We start from the raw sequence: 23,122 nt of genomic DNA on the forward strand, positions 1-23,122 counted from the left end.
TGCACGTCATTAGATTATCAGTTGTCTAGTCTGTGGTCTGTGTGGACGTGCACAGGTAAGTCGGAGCCACTTCTAAAAAGGTAAGTTTAGAGGTTGAATCAATTTAAGTTCTATCTGAAGTGTAAAATGGAGCTGCCAAGCAATATTCCCCCCAAATTAGTTTCATTAGATATGAGTTACTATATTTTGAGACAAATTTTAGGTCGGAGATTGGATGAGACCCCAAGGGGTCCTTCTTTTCACTCAGCAATTTACATTCAAGTGTTTGACTGTAAAATCACTTGACACGAGTTTGTGGTTGTGCAATTATTTTCCCCTTTTCTGTGGGATATTATGTACACATACATATTTATACTACCTTCTTCATAGTGTAATGAACTGATTTATCATAAAGTGTTACATGAGATTGCCAAATGCCAAAAGTGTTGCACTGATATGATATATATTTTCAATAAAGTTGAACAATTTGTGAAATGAAAATCTGTCTTTGTTGTTTTTTTCCCTACTCTTTGTTTCTCTACACAGTATGTCAGTAATGTTTGTTTTCTTGCTGAGATTATTGCTTACAGTTAAAGGATAATGTGGGAGATCTTCTGGATTTCTTTTATTGTCAATAATAAATCTCACGAAAAGACCAAAACCAACAATGAATTGACCAAGAACTTGTGTATCCAAAGCTTAATATACAGTATCTTCTACCTGTGCCATAGACCTCCATTTTCAAAAAACTGCTAAAAACACATCAGTGGGACACAGTTGACAGTTTATGCCTTTAAAAATAATTCTGCCAACAAATTGTGGAGAAACTGTGGTATGATCAGTGACCATACTCATATATTTTCATATATTTGTGACAGAAACATGTTCATATATGACACAAACATACTACATTTTATTGATGGTTGCAAGAAAAATGGTTACCATTATTGTGATGTAGCCTGCTCCACGATTGTTTTATGGTTTCAAAAACTCAAACATGTTTACATAATGAACACATGACTGCCCAGCTGCCACTGAACTGCCTTTTTTCACAAGGAGATTGATACCAGTTATTGACTACCTTAGTTTAGTCAGGAATCCTGCACTTCATTGTTTTGATGGATTGTATTTGATGTAATGTTTATTGCCTTTTAATTATGGCAGTTAAAAAAAATACTTACATCAATACATCAGTAAACTTACAGTTTCTTTTATTTATTCTAAGTCAGTCCCACATTCTGTATGTATTCATTCACAGATGAAAATAGTCCCCAACAAATACGTTTTTTCTTCTATTTGCATAATGGTTGCAAAAAAAAAAACAACATGTAATGCCTGGCTGTTTTATCAAATTTCCAGCCTTAAAAAAACAATATATTTGTGACCAGTTTTTAAAGATTACATCAATGGGACCCCAGGAGCCACGTAGAAATGTTTTCAGGCCTGGTGTTATGCACAGAAAAAAAACTTAAACCTCAAACAGACATGACATATTGGCTCAGTCAGCTTCAGTCAGATGGCATAGGAACTGTTGTGCAGTTTATATTTTCGTTCAGATTTTTGTTTCCTCTGTATAGTCAAACCTTCAAACAAAGTGATCACAGAAGAGGATGACTTAATAAGTGGCATTTATTGCAGAAAAATAAGCCGTGTAACCTACGACTAGAGGTGCACAGAGCTGTCATTATCTGTATCTGTTCAACCAACAAAATTGCCTGTCTCTGTGTCTGTATTCAGACAGAAGACCAGAAATGGGTGTGATTTATACCACAGCTCGCATTAAATTGGACAAATATTTAATTTTATAACCCAGTATTCATTGGTAATGCAACTGTTTATTCAATATGGAAATACAATGAAATATTTCCATATCCTCACTTTTAATCCATCCCTTTCTTTTTATTTTATAATAAACTGGTTTATTAACGGTCTGAAGTCTATGGAGGAGGCAATGAAGAGGTAATCATGGAACAGACTTTTTCCAAATAATAATGAGCAATATTCAGACAGAAGAAATATCTGTTTCCATTGCATTATTTGTACTTTCCCAAATGACATATTTGGATTTGGGTGCATCGAAGACACAGTGTAAAAGAGTCATGGCTGCTCTTTATCTTATATTGTCTCATATTTATTTGGCTTAGAGACCGTGGCATCATGATATGGAAATTTTTCCTCTCATGAAGAAACTCAAAACAAAAAATATAAGCTAAACACATTTTCTGTTCAGGTTTAAATAACGTGAGGTCAACAAAGCGGAGCTTACCATGGGCAGTCTCCTACAGCTGTGGCCAGTGTTTCCCAAAGTGTGGGCCATAAAATAATTACGATTAATTTTGAGAAGTAAACTAATAAAACAAAGCCATGGGATTTAAATTACATGATTTATCTGACCTAGTTTAACAGATGTTTCACCTGTCATGTTAACACCGGAATGTATCTTATATCTTGTCATTGGCACGACTAGTCTCGTGTTGGTCAGGGATGTAATTAAAGGTCTGGGTGGGCCAAAGAAGATTTTCAGATTTGGATGTGGCAAGTTTAGGAATGGCTGGGGTCAATGGGCTTGGAGAGCCAGAGGGTAGAAAGTTGGAATATGTTGAGAGATGGTCTAACAAATTGTAATATAGCCAACCATTGATGCTTCATGCAGAAGTATCACCTCAGATGCGGTCTGTGGAGCTATAGGAGGCTGTTCACTTCGATTACTCTGATTATTCCAGCAGTGGCTGAAGGGTTGGAGGGGGAACAGTTAAACCTAGTGGCCTAAATCTGTGGTGTCAATTAGGTGCCTTTGTGTGTGAGCAGCAGGGGTGTTGAAGCGAGTTGCTGAAGCTGAAGGAAACTCTGAACAATGATACACATTCATAACCACACACACACAGACTGGTCGTATGTTTTGTGGGGATCACACCTCCTTTTGTTTCCCCCCCCAACAGCCAGTAGAGGCGATGCCCCAGTGCCCCCAGTGTGCTCCACTGCTCTGGCTGAAATGGGCTCCCTGCTCCCCTCTGCCCCCCTCCTCCCGCCCCCCAACAACACTGTCCCCTCGGCCCTCGGCCTCCCCCTGACTGGTCCTGACCTGAAATAAGGGCCAGGCAAGCCTCCATGGCCAGGCCAGCATAAAAGGAGATGTGTGTGTGTGTGCGTGTGTGTGTGTTTGCGTGTGTGCACCATGGCCCTGAAAGAAAGTAGGAGATTATCCCATTCTGTGTGTCCAGTCACCAGTGCAGTATTGACCATGGTGGGCCACCCAGGGAGCGTCCAGCCAGCCGTGAGATGGCCTGATATACATGCTTACTGGCCATGCTAGATTCCCCCACTCTCACCGGGGAGAAGGCCGAGCCCTACAGGCTGGACGCTTTCTAAAGACACTGGAGTCTGAACACCGAGTGACCCACCCTCCACACGCAGATGCTCACACCCACACACCCACACACACACACACACACACATACGCACACACACGTTTGAGCGCAGCCCCTGTACAGTGAAAGACATTGCCATCAGGTCGTTTTCTGTGTCCTGTGAGGCGAGGCGGAGGTCATTGGGAAGGTGGAAAACCTCTTTAATGGTGGGAATGATACCATAACACCTATAGATAGAGTTACGGATCATGTCACATACAGTCTGTATACAGCGTCCGACTCTGACAACGAGGCCCACTCACTCACTTCACTGATGGTGAAAGTGAAGACGAGCGTGAAAAAAATGTAGCTTGTGTTAAAACATGGAATTACTTGTTTTGTTTTGTTTTTTTCCTACTAAGTCATTTATTATTTACAGTGTTTGTATGATATGTCCTCATAACATCCCTCTGATCACTGTGAAATAAATGTTCACACTTTATTTTACAGTGCAGCACTAAGATGTGACAAGCCGTACTTTGTATCAAATTACACAAAAATTAGAAACAATATGTTTTCTTTGGACAGTGTTAGACCCTTTATTACACCCTTTTTGGACATTATCAGAGACTGTATCGACACTGGTTGGACTGTACTGCAAACTAAACTGTATTATTTTCCAATGTTAGACCCCTGTCGGACTTTATGAGAGGATAATTTAGGACAAATGACAACAGAGCTGCACTGTAAACTACTGATGTCACTTTGGATAAAAGCATCTGCTAAATAAAATTGTAAATTAAACTTAAAACTACAGCAAAATCAATGCTTTTCCCCCTTATTTAAAAACAATATGTGAACCGGATATAACAAGGCCAAAATTATAGAGGTAGAGGAATATTTTGTCTATGGGTGACTGCATAGACTTTTTGTAATACTGCTGGCAGATAATGTAATTTTTTGATGTGTGTCCCTAATTACCCTCTGATGGAGTCTAATATGGGTTGAACAGTGGGAAATAATGCGTTTTAGTTTATGGTACAGTTCCGTTGTAATGTATCTCTAATGAAGTCTCTAAGAAGTCCAATAAGGTTCTAATAAAGGGTATAATACTGTCCGATAAAGAACATATTATTTAAAGTTTCTGTCAAATTTGATACAAAGTACAGCTCATTGCATCTTATTACTGTACTGTAAAAGAACGTGTGACAAAATTAATAGGAGTCTATTAATTTCTCCCCATGTTTTTGCTGTTCCACATGTACTGATGCCTCTTTTAAACCACGAAATACAGTTGATAAAACATTTTTAATAGTAGAATATGCAGGATCTGTCAGTCAGTGTCATCAAATACAGACATTTTGGGTCGATAAAGAATCCCGAGCACAGCAAAATAATTAGCAAAAAAGAAAATACAGGCCGAGGGTGGGATCTCTGCAGATACACACCGCCACACACTTCCAGAGGGTCATAAGTAGTGATTGAAAGGAATTATTTGAAGCTCATTAATTTATTTTCCAGGGACAGTGGATGTGTATTTATATTTCTAACATTTCTGAAAATATGCCAGAGTTAGCCAGAGAGGCTTATTTGTATAGTCCCCAAGCAGGCAATAGTTGAAAGCACAGACACTGAGAATAAAAGCATTAAAAAGTACAATCGACAATAAAAGCAGTAAAAAAAAAAAAAATATGCTAATGCAAACAAAGCACTAGATAGACTAGAGAGACATTCAACACACAAAATCAACAATAGTAAGACAACAATCAACTTGAATCTGTACATTGTTTTTTTTTTCTACATAGCATGGCTTTGAGTTTTTGTGAATTTTTATCTCACAAACATAAAGATAAATGATTTAAACACGGCCTCTCAGAGTTTATTAAAACTCTTTCTAACCTGTCCACTACACTGATTTGCAAGACCTCCCTGAGTTTTAAACACAGCCCATTGTCAACCTGAAGAAACCCTCAGCAGTGAACTAATTGTCTTTAAATTACTCAGCTGTTTGTTTGTGGATGGAGAGTCTCTAACACCCGGTCCGTTAACAACACAAAGGCCTTTAACAGCAGGACAGAGCTGCAACAAGCTCACTAGCTGGAAAAACAAATAAGAGAATTTGAAAGGAGGAGTGTGTGTGTTTTTTTACTGTGTTAAACTATGATTAAGGGGTTTTGGTGTCACACTCAAGCAATGTAAAAAAAAAAGATATATAATGTAATTTATTATTTGTTTTGAATTTCAGTGAAATGAAGAATAAAACACTTCACAGTATTTTGCTGTAATAAATGTGGGCCTTCAGGTTTTTTAAAACATAAATCTTTTCACACACACTGTCTCTAATTGGCTAAATCTGCTCACAAGGTGAATTACATAAACAACACAGAGAGAAGCGCAGAGGAGTAGTGATTTAATTAATTATACAGAAAGAGAAGAAGAAACAAATCATGCAAGCACGTTAAAGGATTTACTAAACACGACATAAAATCCTTTTATTGGTTATGATGAGTAAAGAACTATTGTGCCCAAATTGCACTCACATTAGCTTTAATAACTAGTGATAAATTTTTATGGTGGTTTTATGTGAGTGTGTTTCATCATTTATTTCCCTTTATTTCAAAAATTATATTTTTATTTCTACATCTGTTGAATATTATTGCATTTTTGAGACATTAACATTAAAAATGGCACGAAAATGTGTTAAGATACTGTAATGTCCTCCAGAACACAGTACAGTTTAATTTTCCAAACTGGGCTCACTGAATAGTGTCTTAATTGTCTATTATAACGCAGAAAGAGCACATTAATGTGAAGTGTATTCACGGCCCTCGGTGGATCTTTTTATACACAAACACTGTAAGAACATATTACAACTCTGATTAACAAGGCTCCATTACACCCGCCGTAATTTAAAGCATCAATTCACATAAAACAGTCTAGTGTTAATTGTATCTATTTATTTTACACTTACACTATAGTGATGCTGACTCACTATGAATTAATTAACACAATAAGCTCAAACTCTTTGTGATCAGCAAACATTACAAGCAATGAGCACAATGAGCCCATGTTTGTGAAACAACAGAACAGTGTGGAAATTAGGTGTTTTCTTCATGTGATATTAATGACTAACTAATGTTTTTTTACTCTGTGTTGATGCATTAGCATCCAAGGAGTTCACTGAGTTCATCTGTGGCCCACTGACGTGCCAATCCCAGCATGCACACACACAAAATTAAATTGTTATGTAAGCGTTCTAATTTCAGACCCCAATGACTGTTCTCACATTCACGTGTAATGAAAGGCTGACTTTGGAAGCGTGTTAATGCGGTGTTAGGAGCAGAAATCAAAAGAAAAAACTGTCCTGAAAGACTGAGGAGGATGAAACCGGCAGGATTAGAAATTGTGTGCAAGTGAGATTTAGTTTGTGAGCTTGTTTAGGTTTTGGAAAATAAAAAATGTTAAAATAGTTCAAATTAAAATCAGTGCCCAGTGCTCAATAGCTCTGTGTATCTATATGTGTGCCTGTATGTCTCTCTCTCTCTCTCTCTCTCTCTCTCCCTCTGTGTGTTTGTGTGTGTGTGTTTGTGCAGGGGTCGTCTCCTGCCTCCCCTGAACTTGGTAGCCCCCCAGACACCTCATAAAATCTGTAGGCTCAGCCCACAGTGCACACAGAGGAGCAAGTTGAGGGTAAAGGGGGTTCGCCAAAAGGGGGTTATGGAGGAGTCAAGACATGGATGGGTGAGGTCGACGGAATGAGAGATGGGGTGGGGGTGGGGTGGAGTTTGGGGGGGGGGGGGGGCAGTCTGCTTTAAAAAGTCCGAGAACTTGGAGTCTAGTTTGTCATGCTAACTGCAGTGATGCCATTGAATGTGGACACAGGGAGCAGAAGGTTCACAGGACCCCGGCCATTCTCATGCAAAGTCTGTCAGAGCCTTCTCCTCCGTCCGTCCACCCACCCACCATACACCCACCCACCCCCAGCCTTTACTCCTGCTGAAGAAATACATACATGTTTATAAATGGGCACACACACACACACACACACACACACACACACACACACACACTGAGGCCTGGGTAGGGTGCCCCTTTCTTTATATGTGCTGCTCAGTCTACAAATATGTGAAGCTACATTGATGGTTAACAATGGAAATAAATCCATTTATATAAACTAGGGCTGCATATCATTTTAATACACAATTATCATGGCCAAAAGAATTCACAATAGCAATATTATCACAAAATCTATAGATTTTTTTTTTAAACAATGTCAATATGAGTCAAATTTGTCTTTAACATTGTCTATTTGGCTTGTTTTGGTAAATAAGTGACACTCAAAATATTATTGTGCAGAGGTGGAGAGAGAGTCTGCAACTGTAAGTGTACAAAAGCGTACAAAAAGTGCAATAACACTTAATGTATTGTAAAAACAGGCACTGGGTTATTTACAGAATGATATCATATCTGTATTATTAATATGATATCAATGTTTAATTATTTAAATATCACAGTTATCATCAGTAGTGGTATATCACAACACCCCTAGTATAAACAGAAAATGACAATCACTCGCAAAATATTATCGATCACATGAAAATTCATGAATTACACTGTTGTATTACAGCTTTTGTTTGTAAGAGGCTTTATTTCAGATATAAGATGGTATATTTTTAAAAAAAATGAAGGAACACACACACACACGCACACACACACACACACACACACACACACACACACACACACACACACACACACACACACACCTTTCCACTGTCCATCAGTGGCATGATATGCAACATTTTCCTTAAGAAAATAAAAACAAAATCAACTGTAAAGACTCATATACATAATCATTTTCAATTATTAAAGTAATAAACTAAAATAAACTAAAGCTAATTCCTCTCAATCACCACTTACAGTATAACCCACCAGTGGTGTGTGTATCTGCAGAGACCCTGCACTCTGTCTGTATGTCCTTATTTTCTCATAATTTTGTTGTGCTTTGGACACCAACCCAAAATGTCACTATTTAACACCCTAGGATTGAAACTTCGATAATTAACTATCTTTGTGGTGTGTTCACGAACAGCTCAGACAAACCCCACTGATTCTGCTTTGAAGTATAATTGTACTTTTTGTATGTTTTTGAACACTTGAGGTTACAGACTCTCTCTACACCTCCTTACGTTTGTGTTTTGAGTGTGATTGATTAAGCAAAAAGAGACAAAATGTACAATAAACAAATTTAAAAGATCAGTTTGGCTGATAGCATTTATCCCCTAAGATTTTCTACATATATAGTGATATTATCGTTATTATATAAATATTGTATAATATTGTGAGTTCTTTTGGGCAGGATAATCCTGTGGTGAAATCTGATATTGTGACAGACTTAATTCAGACCAGTGAGAGACTGGAAAGATACACTCACTATATCATCATAATGGTAGCGTTCTTGCTATGAGAGAAGAATGCAGCATAGCTCACATTCACTCTCTTAACTTCCTGTGACCTTGACACTACCTTGACAGGCAGTGGCAGAAAATTGACCTCATTTTCAGACTGATTGCAAAAAAATAATTTTCTACTACATGTCCCTCACAAACACAAATTCTATTTAAATGTCTATTTTGGCATCTCTATTAAATCAGCCTCACTCCCTGATGCTTATTTCTGCTTGCTGCTGGTCTCCACTGCTCACCTCTCATCTGTTTCACCTGATCCAGACATCGGGGGGGAAGCTACAACTCATTTAGTGTTGAATCTGTTCAAAATGCCAAGTGGTGGAAATGTCAGCTCCGGTACAAGCACACACACACACCTATACATTTACTCTCTTTAAATGCAAACACTCCATGCAAATGAATACCCCCACTCCGGGCTTGAAGCAGTAAGGGTGTGTGTGCGTGTGTGTGTGTGTGTAGGTGCCTGGATTTATGTGCTCAGATTTATGCGTACTATAGTTTCACAACCTGGGATTGAAGGAGTCTCCATTTGTGTGTGTGCGTGTGTGTGTGTGTGAAAAGTGTGTGTGTTTGTGCCCCCTCATCTGCACTTGGAGCAGCCGTTTGGAGCCTGTATTTGATTGAGTGAAGGCCAACGTAGCCTGAACACTCCCTCTAATGGAAGAGTGGAGCCCAGCAGCTCAGTAATGCACTGACCCCGGAGCTTTTACAACGCTGCCAGCCGATAAGTGGCAATATGCTGGATCTTATAAAATTAACAAGACTGAGCTATGGGGGGGGGGTGGGCTGCGGAGAGGATGACGTTCCTATAGCACTTGTAAATATCAGCATGCATGCATGGAGGGATTATAGCTGCTCTTGACTGAGTTTTATAGCCTCGGCAGCGTGATTAGGTTATTTTTTCACCCGTTTCTTAGCTTTTTAAGGCAAGTTTACGGGGAAACGTTTACAGGCCCGTTTATGTTAGATAAAATGTCCCTCAAGGCGTTTTAATGCTGTTGAATTTATGAAAGATACATTGTAGTCAGGTGCTCGAGAAGCTAACACTGAGCTGACCTTCAAAGTGGCGGCAACCGGATCCAAGCCTGTGTGGCTTTTTGCAGGGGTCTGAACACGTGTGTGTATGCATATGTTTATGTTTGTGGATTCCTTTCTCTGCGTCCTGTGGGGTGAACATAGCTGTAGATTTCAGGTGATGGAGGGGCAGAGCCTCCTCAATATTTAGAACACATGCATTTGCCCCCCATGCATTTTCGACGAGAGTACAATACTCATACAACTTTAATATAATCCCATCCTGCCTGTTTTCCAGCAGCATGGTTGACTGTCATGAGAGATAAGGTACAGAAATTAGAAATGGTACAAACTAAAGCAGTGAGTATTATATGGCCAGATTATATGTTAAGTAAGAGACGATGTAAAAAGTATTATTTTATTGCTTCTGCAGATTCTATAATCAGAACTGTGTCCATAGCAACGATGACCAGAATACAGTCTGTAACAAAGCTGTGTAATAAATAGAGGATAATGTACAGTGAGCAGGTCATTATTGTGAAATAACCCTCTACAGGATGATGCAGAACACAGAGCAGAAGGGTGTTTAAACATCCTGAAGGGGTTTATTTCACAATAAGGACCTGCTGACTGTACAATATCCTGCTTATTATGATTACTTACCAAAAAATAAATAATTGACACAAGATATTAATTTAAAATGTGTTTATGGATTTAAAAATAATTTTAATCCTCCTCCAGAGTCTATGATCAGGACTGCGTCCATAGCAACAGTCTGTTATACATAGCTATGGTCTGCTATACAAAAATAACAAACCTTAGACTGCTGTAATCGACTAATCAGGATCAGGTATTTAACAAAGCAGTGCAATAGAAACAGATGATTATATTAATTATTTCTATTTATCAGATATATTTCTGTTGCAAATACTTGTTTTGTTTTGTTTTTTTATTTGATATCACCAAAAGCAATAACAAAGTGGTTATACACCAAGTTATGCACGAATGGAATTCCTTGATACATCACATAAGAAAAAAAAAGTAAAATTCGATTTCAAATGTTTCAAACACATGTAGAAATTATGACTTTGGTTGTTTAAAGGTCCAAGCTGTTCGTAAACATACCAGAGAAATATCAGGGCTGGTAAAGCACCCTGATCACAGTAAAATAATGAGGAAATGAGGAATTACAGAAAGCAGAGTCTCTGCAGATATAGACACCACCACACACTTCTAGTGGGTCCTAAGTGATGATTGATGATGAGTGATGACCTTTAACTTATAGTCAATTTATAGAGTTTGGGTAAATAAAAATGTTAGTTTGATTGTGGTGATGTATCTTGTGGCTCATGAGGGTCTTTTTTATGCTAGAATTACACATGCTTTCATTAATTGATAGGTTATGTATGTATGAATATAGTACACCAGTCAGATGAGTGGTGGATACTATCTATTATTTAAGTCAATGAATATGATCTATTGGACTTTGTGTAGTCAGGATCTTGTCTTGTCTCTGTGTGTTTGTAGTTTTTGTCTCATGTGTCCTGTAACGTTATGTGTCATGACACAGATTGTAGTGTATTGGTACAATGTGAAACTTTTGTGTACCCCAGGAAGAGGATCTGAATAAAGAGACTAAATAAACTAAACGTGTGCAAACAACATTGCTATAGAAAAGTAAGTGGCAATACAAAGACAGGTCATACATACTATTTTATGAGGCCTATAAAAAGAATGCAGAAAAGGCAAAATTTGATGCATAAAAAATCAGCAGAATGCAGGAAATGAAGCGTTTGATGCCCAGAATGTCCTGTTACATCAACAGAGCGAAGGTTCATTCGTCATCTTTAAAACAGCAGATGGACAAAAAAAAGAACATCAGAACTTGTCGTCCCCTAATGCTGAAACGAAACCTACGCCCTTGGGTGTGACATCCACAGTGTAAGCTCAAAGTCAAACAGCACCTATGCCTGGTTATGCACAGGCCTCGTCTAAACAGAACACAATGGCTCTGAAATACAAAATGATATCACAGCCGCAGCCGCCGTCTCACTGCATCCGAATCTGATTTAGGTCTGAGAAAGGCTTTATTCCTCCCAGTGCCTCCTAGTATAACCTTCTCACCTTTCTCACACTGGATCAGACTGCGTTTGTGGGTGCGGGAAATCTGTATTTGTGTGCATTTTCACCCATATACTGTGTATTCATGTGTGCATGTGCGTATGTGTGTGTGTGTGTGAGCAGCTATTGTCTGCCAGTGCTCTGGCAGGGGCTTCAAAGTGAATTATTCATGTGCAATTTGAATACATGCAAATGGTTCACTCCCCTCTCCTGGCACAGATCCAGGTTACCTATGGCAACGGCGCCTTCAAGAAGCATCTTTCCACCCCTCCTCCTCCTCCTGCTTCTCTCAGGCACCCACCCTCCGACCATGTTATCCACCCAGTGGTATTGTTTCGATTGTTGCAATATACCAGGCTGGGTGGCTGCACACTGTGGGGTGGCAGGATATCCCATAATTCACAGTCAAGGTCATACAGGCAGGAAAGGATGGCGGAGAGATGGAGAGATGGAGGGCGGACAGATGGAAGGAGGGCATGGATCCCCTCCGTCCAGCTGCTCCTCAGACGTGAACTTCAGGAGACGACACTCAGAAAAGGAAGCAGTTTCAGGTGGTGGATGATGCTATCGCCAATGCGACGGACGGAGCGGGCACACGCTCACCTGCTATTCAGATTTAGTCACGGCTCATGCGCACTAACCAGCGCTGCAAAACAGCACGAGCATGGAAAAAAAAAAACCTTTGAAAGCTGCATACTGTTACTCAAATATCTGGTTTATTTAAATGTGTTTGAAACATTAATTCAGATGTGATTAATAAATATTGAAATATTTAAAACTTTTTAAGCAATAATGTACAGTATAAAGCAATGTTTTATCAAAAAATTAATTAATGTGATATTATGATTTGGGTTCATGTGTGCATCTATTTAGAAGGAAGTGTAAAAAATGAATGTAAAGAGTGTGTGATTAAAATTTTCAATACTTGTATTAAACCCTTTTTGTTTTTTTAATGTTTATTTATCATGGATACTCAATTATTTCTGGATATTTTTGTTGATTGTGTAACAAGGTTTAAATCAGTCTTAGGGTAAGGTAGTCTTAGTAATAAAAAAATAAGTTAATTAATAGAAAAAATCCAAAGATAATAAATGAGAATTAATAAATATTATGCAAAGATGGGGAAAGAGTTGTATTTTCTTACAGATTTAAACTATTATAATTCTCTTTCAATTGCATTATCACCATCATTTTGACATCAGAACATCTGTGTGTAAATAATAAATTGAAAAGGTACATTACATAAATTGTTTTTACAAATTTCAGCATGTAATTAGCCTATGAAGTGTTTTGTCGTATGAATTCGCTAATTTTATTTTACAAAATTTTGCTTTAAAACATTGCCACATAAAAATTAGCCCAGTATTTTTCAGCCCAAATATATATATATATATATATATTTTTTTTTTTACACATTATGTTTGAATTCAATAAAATGCAGATGAGTAAAATAAGAGTAAAAGGTGTCTCAGTGAGCAGAGGGCAGGTCAAGTTCAGGCCACGAGGTGATCAGAGCCTAACTAACCTCCATAATGGTTCAGGATACACAGAGATGTTTAGCTACTCAATGCTGCCATCTACTGACAGTGAAGTGACACTGTAGTGGTCTCACTCACTCACACACACACACACACACACACACACACACACACGTGGGTGAGATATGATTAATCAGATTGATGCAGCATATAGACCTATACTATAGTTTTAAATGATCATACATGAAATATTGGATATCATCATTTATTTATGTTTTTAAAATATAACACAGTCCTTACGGGAAATAGGTGTAAAACACAGACACAACGCATTATTTACAGAGTGGTGATTAAGAGCCATTTCTTTTCTGTAAACAATTTTACCATTAAAAATTAAAGATATTTGTGTGGTCAGTAAAAAAAAACAATTTTAACTGCTCCATTCCAGTTCACATGTCCAAATTAGGACGAGTCCTCAATGTTCCTGATGGTGTGATGAACTTTTCTGATCATATGGCTCCCTCTAGTGGACAAAAGGACTCATTGCTCAGGGTTGTTGCTGACGGACACTTTATTGTACGGCTCGGTTTAACTTGAAACAACTTTAAACTCACATCTTTGGAGAGACAGTATCTTTGAAATGTAGATTAGCAGTGAAAGAATAATTACTCCAGTTTAGTGCTTTGGCATATTTGTTTTTTGTTTGTTTTTTTCAGGTAAACAACGCCTTACAATCAAAGAAAATCAATGATAGAATCTGCACAACAATGTGAGTACAGTAAAAAAAAAAAAAAGAAATTTTGACAATCTGCACATAAACAAATATAGATTTATTTCTCATATATTTGATTAGACATTTTAACATCATATCACACCTCCTCAGTGCTGGATGGACAGTGAAACTGTGCAGTCCTGCTGACATGATCACCCTCCCACTGTACAATCATTCCCTCAATTAATTTCAATTCAATCCACATTGGCACCATCATAAAATTGATATAAAAACAAAACATATTGCATAATCCGCCCTCCATTATAAATCATAAAAGTGAATGATCAAGCAATCTGAAGACAGAAAATATAACTATGTGATTAAAATAAGAATAAAATTTCCTTCTAAAATTAAAAGCAATAAAACTCATTATAAGTACTCTCTGTTAACACAGGATTAAGTTGAAAGAACACTGTAGGATTCATAAAGTGCAAGCATTATCTCATTGACACAGCACAAACAAAGTACTCTGCATCCATCCATCAAAAAGTCTTCATCCACCTTTAATCACTTTAGATGGCGCCATGATTTCAAAACAGTTGTGATTGTGTGAACGACAATTTTAAGACACCTCTTTCTCGTCTCCTCACTCTCTCCGACAGTGAATCCTGACATTTGTGCGTTTACCAAATGACGAAATACGGTGTTTCTTTGTGTATCTCCTGTCCACTCCTCTGACACCCTACCTGAAGGGGTCGGTCCTGCACCGACCAATTGCAGAGTCATGTTATTGCCGTGTGACAGAGTTGGCCACCTCTCTCATGTCAGTCACATCTGTGCTTTTCTTCATCCCTCCATCACTCCCAACCGGTTCAGTGGGTGAAGTAGCTCATCTGATGCAGTTTGAGCAGAAGGCTGTGCGTGATGTCAAACGTGGTGAAGCTGACCCCCACGGCGATGGGCCCTTTAACCCAGTTCATGCTCAGGCCTTTGTATAGTCCACGTATGACCCCCTCCTGTGTTACAATCTCACGCATGGTCCCAATAATAGTGACGTATGATGAGCCGGTGACTCCGGCAGTCTGCATGCGCCGACGTACCACGTCTAGAGGGTATGAGGCGGATTGTCCAATCAGGCCCGCACAGGCACCGAAAGCCAAGCGCTCGTGGGGATATGGCTGGGATCGCTTTGTTTTTTCTGCAGCGAGAGAAAGAAACATGAGTTGAATGTTTGAATGACATGTTTTTATTCAGCAAAATCTCTGCAGGTATTAAAGGGAGAGTTTGGATTATTTGAAGTGAGGTTACATGAGGTACTTACTGATAGTTAGTTTATTATCTACAGTAGATGGCAACTGACAAAAAACCCAGTTTGAAGAAGCAGTTTACTAGAAGTACTAGTACAGATGCAAGGCAATGTAATGTACCACTGTAGACAACGTCAGCAGTGGTTTTTTTTACATGGGGGAAAAAAGGTTAAAATGTATGCTATATTTACAATGTTTTCACCACTTTAGCTTGCTGTCAAACAGCTGTTTATGATGGGAAACCACCGTTATATAAGCCAAATATCACTCTTTCCAAACCAACCAGATTCCATTGGTGACAACAGTATTTTTACCTTACAGAACACGGAGTTATAATGCAGCTACTGCCGGATCTTTTAGTTTGCTTGTGTTTTTGTTTTAAAAGGATAGTGTGGGGTCACCAAAGTCAACAACACTAACAAACTAACAGATCACGGCAGTGGTAGACCTGCAACTCCGATGTTCTACGAGATAAAATTACTGGTTTTGTTTATGGAGTTTGATTGGCTTGGACACAGCAATATTTGGCTTATATAACAGGGTTTTCTGCTGGAAAAGGCTGTCTGATGGGAAAACAAAGAAAGCATTCTAAATTTAGCATACACTAACTGTTATTGATTGTTTTTTTAGCTGGATTTTTTTTTAGGTAGCTAACACATGTTTTGTTGCTGGTCCTACCCACAGTATGACACAAAACATGACACAACTTGTCCTACACCAGGACTCCTGCTGCTTTCCCAAACTGGGTGTGTGGTCAGCTACCATAACCCTAACCCTAACCCCATACAAACCTACTTCAAATAATCTGAACTATCCCTTTAAAGGAAAAGAAAGTGACCTGTACCTGTGTGTAGCTTCTTGAGGGTCTCGTATGTGAAAAATGTGATCCCTGCGTACGGGATGACACCCAGGATTGTGGGAGTAAAGCCTCTGTAAAGAGTCCTCACGCCTTCCTCTTGGGAGATCCGCACAAAGACATGCATGATGTTGCTGTACCTGTCCGAACAAAAAACAAAGACTGGACCAAACTCCTTGCCATCATGTGTGCTACTGTGTGATTAATAATACAAACAAAGGGTGGATCTGTACAGAAGCAGGGACGCCTTGGTTCCCAGTGGCGGGTGCTTACATTTCCCTGGCTGTGACTGCCATCCTGGCTCGCACCATGTCCAGAGGGTAGGTAAGCATAGCAGCAGTGGTGCCGGCCAGAGAACCAGCCAGGAAGCGTGGAAAAGGAGGCAGAGCTCTGAAACAAACAACACAATAATCTGTAGTAAATAATAATGATGATTGTTGATTAAAAAAACACAACTAAGAATCAACACTGTGTCGCTTGGAGCTAAATGCTAACATCAGCATGCTAACATGCTCACAATGACACAGCCAGCATCCTGATGTTTAGCTGGGTTAATATTTACCTTGTTCACCATCTTAGTTTAGTGTGTTAATATACCAACATTTACTCATTAATTGTTTAAATTTTAAAGAGTTTAATACTCTGTGCAATAATTATAATTCAGTAGTGTAATACACTGGTTACACTCACATCATAACTGTATTTATTTATTTATACAGTGCATTTAAACCAACCTTTACTTCTATTTATAATATTTACATCGTAACACACTTGTCCCCCCTCTCATTATTGTTGTTTTTACTCTATTTATGTGTCTGTTGTATATATTGTTGTCATATTTTACACCTCTTATTTCTATTTTTTTTATATTGTTGTATATAGTACTATAATACATTAGTACGATTTCTTTTTCTGTTCTTATATTTTCTCTCTGCTTATCAGAAGAAACAAAAGAGGACCACTGAACTACTACAGAGAAACAAGCTCTCTACTCACTTTCCCTGGTAGCCGTAGTAGCCTCCCAGCTGTTTCTTGTACTGTTCATGTGAGCAGAACTGGATGGCCGCGTAGGGCATGACTCTCACCATGGTGGCCGAGTTCCCCCTCCACAGACTGAGCAGCCCATCCTTCATGTAAGTGCAGTAGATGAGCCTGAAGGCCTCCTGAGGGTCGTGAATATGTGGCGTTAGGAGCAAAGACGGTAGCCCTTCACATTTTCCACATCTAATAATCTAATGTGATAATCTTGATGTGTCCAAGCTGTACAATCATGTGTAGTTTGTTTAATAGATACTTTCTAGTGCTTCAACTAAGGTTGTTTTTTTGTTAATTATAAGGTATTAATTTTATTGATTGTTTATATATAAAAAGTCAAACATTTATCATCTTAACGGAATAATAAGTAGGATTGACTCATTCTTTTAAAGAATGTGATTGGCTGAACCAAAAAGAAAAAAAAAGAAGCAAATGCACTCTTAGAATAGACTGGACAGTAAAATCAATAGTATCTAGTCTCCATTATGACAGACGAGACAAGGTGTAATTATGAGTACTATTTTAGAACTCTGTTGAATAAATTGCAAGCAATGCTTATGTTTAAAAACACAAGCCTACTTCTGCAGAAGCCTGTTCACATGCTGACAGTTGATCGATTATTTGCTTATGTTTATTTACCAAGCCGGTAATTTTAGTCCGTAATATATTTGATATTAATGTGGAAAGCCTGCTGTGTCAGTGAATGCCATTTTGTGGACATCCAGTGGAAATAAAATGAACCATATAGGGCCGTGAAAGTGCTGTAATTGTTGGATCACTCTGCTGATGGAAAGTTGTAACTGTCATAACTGCTGCACTGTTGCATATATCTTAGTGTTGTAATCACTTTCATTTCTGAGGTTAATGTTTATCATCCTTGTCCAGTTTCTTTTTTTTAAATAAAACACCATGTAACACGGTTTTTAAAAAGTGATTTGTCTTTTGACTCAAAGTCTTAGGCCTGCTAAACATTCTCCTCCCTACTCTTCACAGTTTATAACCTTAGGAGATCTTTTAGGGGCTAAGATGCTTTGTGAATGACTTTTATCTTTACCAAGCTCTACTGTTAACCTTAAAGAGAAATTCTTAGAAAACATTTGGAAAAGCTTTGTGATTATTCTGCAGATACAGACACCAGCACAGACTTCTAGTGGCTCATTAATGATGATTGACATGGATATTTGTATACAAGTCTGTGCATTATTTTTTAAGAAAATCCTGCATAGTACACCTTCGTTAAATACCTAAAATTACTTGTTTTGTCTCGTTTGCTTTTTTCACAGTCACAAAAACACAAAAGTGCTCAATTTGGAATTATATTAAATGAAGAAAGGCAAAGGAATATTCATATGAGAAGCTATAACCACCAAGTGCTTTTGTAGGTGATACATGATAGACAATACATCGATTATCTAGAACACATCAGTGACCGATTCTGCTGCTAAGATGGAAACTTGAACTCACCTTAGCTGAGAATCTGTTTGAGGACACTGTGGAACAGCAACAGGACACACGTCAGGGTTAAACAACACACTCTCTAATGCAGGCTAAACATCTACTAAGAGGATTAGCAATTACTTAAGAACAGTTACAACAAACAGAAGAACAGTGGTTGCTTTTTATTTTGAGTGTAAAACACAGTAGTGTTGAAGTTATGTATATATTATGTATACAGTAGCCTATTGTCTGTCTGTGAATTCTTTGTTCGGAAAGAAATGTGTTTGCGGAGCGTCAGTCTTGCCTTGGAAAATGATCTTGGTCCGATCCAGAGGTGCAATAACTGTTTTAGCTACAGCTCCAGCAAATGCCCCACACAGCAGGGACTCCAGTGCTGTCCATCTGGGTCTCAAGTCCTGTTTGGACACACAGACACGTTCACGTTGCATTACTACAGAGGACATTCAGTCACGTTAGACTGACTTCACACTGACCCTTGAGATGACTAAAGATATCTTTACGACCTCACACTGGATTACTTTTTAACGCATGGAGAAAGAAAGTAGTTTTAACAATGTATCTCTCGTTGTGTGGCTGTTTGATCTCAACAAACTTTACATGATTATCAACACAAACACTCCTGTATCTATGCCTCAGCAAAGTTACTGTGACAAAACAGAAAAATATGCAGGCGGATTAGAGCCAGAGTGACTCAACTGTTTTGACAAAATCACAGGAGATAACACTGACTGACGCTTCGCTGAAGCAGAGCTGTTTGTGTGTGTGTGTGTGTGTGTGTGTGTGTGTGTGTGTGTGTGTGTGTATGTATGCACATGAGCATTCATTCAGCTGGAAAGGACAGTTGAACCCAATAAATAATCCCACTAACTGATAAGAAGAAGAAGTAGAGCATTCGGTACAAAAAACACGTTTCACAACTTCAGCCAGAGGAAGGAAGATACAGTTCTGGATTTCACTCCTTAACATGTAAATGTAGGTTTCTGATTAACTCTTACAGCTCATCATATGATTAAAAAACTCACCTTTTTAGCGACATATACCGTCTGCCAGCCAGTGGTGGAGTACGTTTACTAAAGTACGAGACTTAAGTACAATTTTGAGGTACCTGTACTTTACATTTTCTCTTGTTTTATACTTACACTCCACTACATTTCAGAATTTCAAAGAAAGAACAAAATTCACCAGCTACCCAGCAAATAAAGTACAATTAGTTCAATTAGCTCCACCTCTACCAAATTAAAGCATAGATAATTAGAACCACATAATGAAATATACATTATTCTGAAATTGACCTGCATAATGAGTACTTTTAGTTTTGGTGCTTAAAGTATATTTTCATGCCAGTACTTTTGTACTTTTACTCAAGAAAATCTTTGATTCCATGACTTTTACTTGTAACAGAGTATTGGCCTACATAGCTTGGCTTACATATCAGTAAAAAGAAAACAAATCTGTAAATATACTCTGGCACACTGACAAACCCTAACCTGATTCAATGCCACCTGCCGTATCGCTTTGTAACTAAGGCCAGCTTTAGATTAGCTGGCATCTGTCTGCTATTTACAGCAGTGTACCGGCGGAGGCATGTCCTTCAAATGTATGTATAGCAGCAGGAAGGCTCTGTGTCACAACAACAGACCCACGACACGGAGCACAGCCTGAGAGCCAGACAGTAAAGTTTGTTCTAGGGAAATTCTACAACAGTGTGATAACAGAACAGATTCAGAAATGGAGCATTTTAAAGGAGCAGTGTCCAAAAATATTGACTTACTGATAAATATTGATTTTGAATAACTGAAATGCTTTCAATACTCATTTCACTCATCATTCACTACATACAGATCAATATTACTTAATTAAATATTTAGTTATTTTTAAAGGCCTGATGTCAGGAGAACAAAGATTCTAAAGGTTTCTTGTTGTCATGTTGCAGCCTTGTTTATCTTGCAATAAAAATCGAAATTTTTATTTTATGGTATCAAATATCGCCATTTTTTGTTACTTCTATTGCAATAAATTCATGTTACATTTACAACTACAGTCCATTCAGTATTTACACATTATTGCAATGTAAATCTATCTCTTTTTTCATCCACCCAGTGAAACAAAATTGTTTTCATCTTCATTCTTATATTTCTACACATACATTCATACCTACATACATAAAACAGAACCCAAAAAAAGAAGAAAAAAATACAAAAGAAAAGATACAAAAGAAAGGAAAAAAAAAAAAACACATTAACCTACTTTTCCACTTAACTGTTCACAGTACTCTAATCATGTCCGTCTTATTCATTGAATTTATTATTATCGACATTTTTAAGGTAATGTGCTGCATGTAAGTTTGAAATTCTAGAATAATGACAACACTGTAAGGCAATTTCAGTTATAATGCACGTGGATTAAAAAAGAGGTCATACTGTACAAACAGCTGACAGACAGGGTTTCATCACTCTGGTCCATGACCAGGCCTGTGCCACAACTTCCAACTTAAGCTTTTGTAAACAATATCCCAACGGCTTTACTGTGCCATAACAAGTTAAATATATACTCATTAGTAGTTAGGCAGAACCTGTAAATGAGTCATGGCAGAATATAATAATAATAATAATAATAATAATAATAATAAAACTGACCTTTGCTGGGCTGGGAGGGGGCAGAGCCAGCACAGTGGCCTGGGCCACAGGCAGACGGCTCTGGTGCTCGTTCACACCATGGGCCATGTGTGCCCTTCGCAGATTACCGAGGGCTGCGAAGACAGTCACTCATCCAGAAAATCCCACGGAAGAGGAATATCTGCGAGAAAACATGAAAGAGCGAGAAGAAAGAGACTTTACTTAACGTGACAACAGCCCGCCGTGTCGCACTGCCTCAGTATCTTTATCATAACGACAGGACGTGATAACGCGCACGCCTCTGTACCCTACACCAACAGTCTGGCTTGTAAACAACATATTGCATTACAACGGATCGATCGGCCTTTTCTCGGACATCAGCAGATATACCGTTCATATATCTATCAATCATCAGTCTGACCGATTTGTCAATTTCCCAAAAGTGCTGCGTGCAGAGAATAACTTATTGACCACACCTCAAATAAATAAACTGCGAATATTACACAAATAATCAGAAACAAGCCTGCATCCTATATGCATCGTTACTGCAGATGAATCTGGGTGATTATTGATGAGATGCTGCAGTTTGTTACCTTGACGTGTGTTTAAAAGGTCCCCGTGTTTACACGTCTTCGTAGTGTTATGTTGGTCACCAGTCAGCCCTGCAGAGTCTTGCTGCACACATCTCGTTTGCTCGCTGGAGGCTGGCCAGTTGCTCTTATAAGTTGCAACACGCCGCTGCGAGGTGTCCGCGCGTCTTTTCACGTTGTTGACGTTTCGGAAGCTGACGGTAAAAGACAGGTGTCGAGCTGCAGCGGCGGAGAGCGTGCTGCCTATTTATAGACGAGCCGCCCGCGAGGAAATTCTGCTGCTGCACGTATCTGCGCACAAGATTATTTGGGCTTTTCAAGGTCTTAAAGAAACTGGGACAGCGTATGCCAGAATTTTGGACTACACTACCCATGAGCGAGTGTCGCTTTTTGGATGAAATCTCGCGAGGTTATATGCAACATTGGGTTGCCAGGTTTACCCGTATGTCAGAAAGTGCACTGTTTTCATGTTGCCATGATTAATACTTGTTTGTGCAGACACAATAGTTTCAAAGCGTTTTTGACACACACAAAAAATCAGCCAAAACTAAACTAAAAGAAAATGAACAAATTTGTAATTATATACTTATCAAGAGTAATCAGCAAATAAGTTGATACTCAGGTAAAGTACGATAAGTCATTTCAAGAAGAGCTGCAACATTTAACCGATGAGTTGTCAACTATTGTTTTGAGTAAAAAAGAAAAAATTCTGTTTCCAGCTTCTTAAAGGGATAGTTCACTCAAAAATTAAAATTCAGTCATCATCTACTCACCCTTACGCCAATTTAGGGTCGGGTTTATTTTGTTAGTCCGCAAAACACTGCTGGAGTTTCACAGGAAAACAGTGTTGCAGAATCTCCCACACAATTTAAGTGAATGATGACCAGTTTGACCAGTCAAACATGAAAAACAACTGGAAATAAAACATAAAAGGCCTCCATGCTGCTTGTCTGGTGTAATCCAAGTGTCCTCATGTCCCAGCATGCTGTTTGCACACTGTCACAACAAATACACCCAGTTCAGACAGTGTACATGTGCACATGAACATGGCTCCGAGCTAAGGATCTACAGTGAAGATTCAGGCTATAAACATGGTGTAAATAACTCTTTTAGTCAACTTGGCACATTGAGGCTTTAGGAGA

At 38.5% G+C, this 23,122-nt stretch overlaps 1 protein-coding gene across 1 annotated transcript; it reads right to left on the minus strand.

Moving 5' to 3' along the window:
* Positions 1–13,960: 13,960 nt before the first annotated feature.
* Positions 13,961–22,304, minus strand: LOC146323773 (mitochondrial coenzyme A transporter SLC25A42-like). Its single transcript, XM_084722888.1, has 8 exons — positions 21,984–22,304; positions 21,412–21,571; positions 19,059–19,170; positions 18,782–18,807; positions 17,279–17,445; positions 16,556–16,672; positions 16,271–16,422; positions 13,961–15,317 (listed from the first exon to the last, which is right to left on the minus strand). The coding sequence occupies exons 2-8, from the start codon at positions 21,496–21,498 to the stop codon at positions 14,992–14,994; spliced, it is 987 nt and encodes a 328-aa protein (XP_084579014.1). The 5' UTR covers positions 21,499–21,571; positions 21,984–22,304; the 3' UTR covers positions 13,961–14,991.
* Between the last annotated feature and the right edge of the window lie 818 nt (positions 22,305–23,122).

Source organism: Lutjanus erythropterus, chromosome 7 (genome assembly GCF_056507025.1).
Source record: "Lutjanus erythropterus isolate fLutEry1 chromosome 7, fLutEry1.hap2, whole genome shotgun sequence".
In the NCBI taxonomy this organism is placed as follows: Eukaryota; Metazoa; Chordata; class Actinopteri; order Lutjaniformes; family Lutjanidae; genus Lutjanus; species Lutjanus erythropterus.

What these genes read in the sequence shown, in the direction of transcription:
- LOC146323773 (XM_084722888.1), bottom strand. Translation starts at nt 21,498, where the DNA reads ATGGCCCATGGTGTGAACGAGCACCAGAGCCGTCTGCCTGTGGCCCAG. An exon ending in TACTACGGCTACCAGGGAAA is followed by an intron (nt 16,673 to 17,278) that starts GTGAGTAGAGAG and finishes TGTTTGTTTCAG; the next exon opens with AGCTCTGCCTCCTTTTCCAC. An exon ending in GCAGTCACAGCCAGGGAAAT is followed by an intron (nt 16,423 to 16,555) that starts GTAAGCACCCGC and finishes TTGTTCGGACAG; the next exon opens with GTACAGCAACATCATGCATG.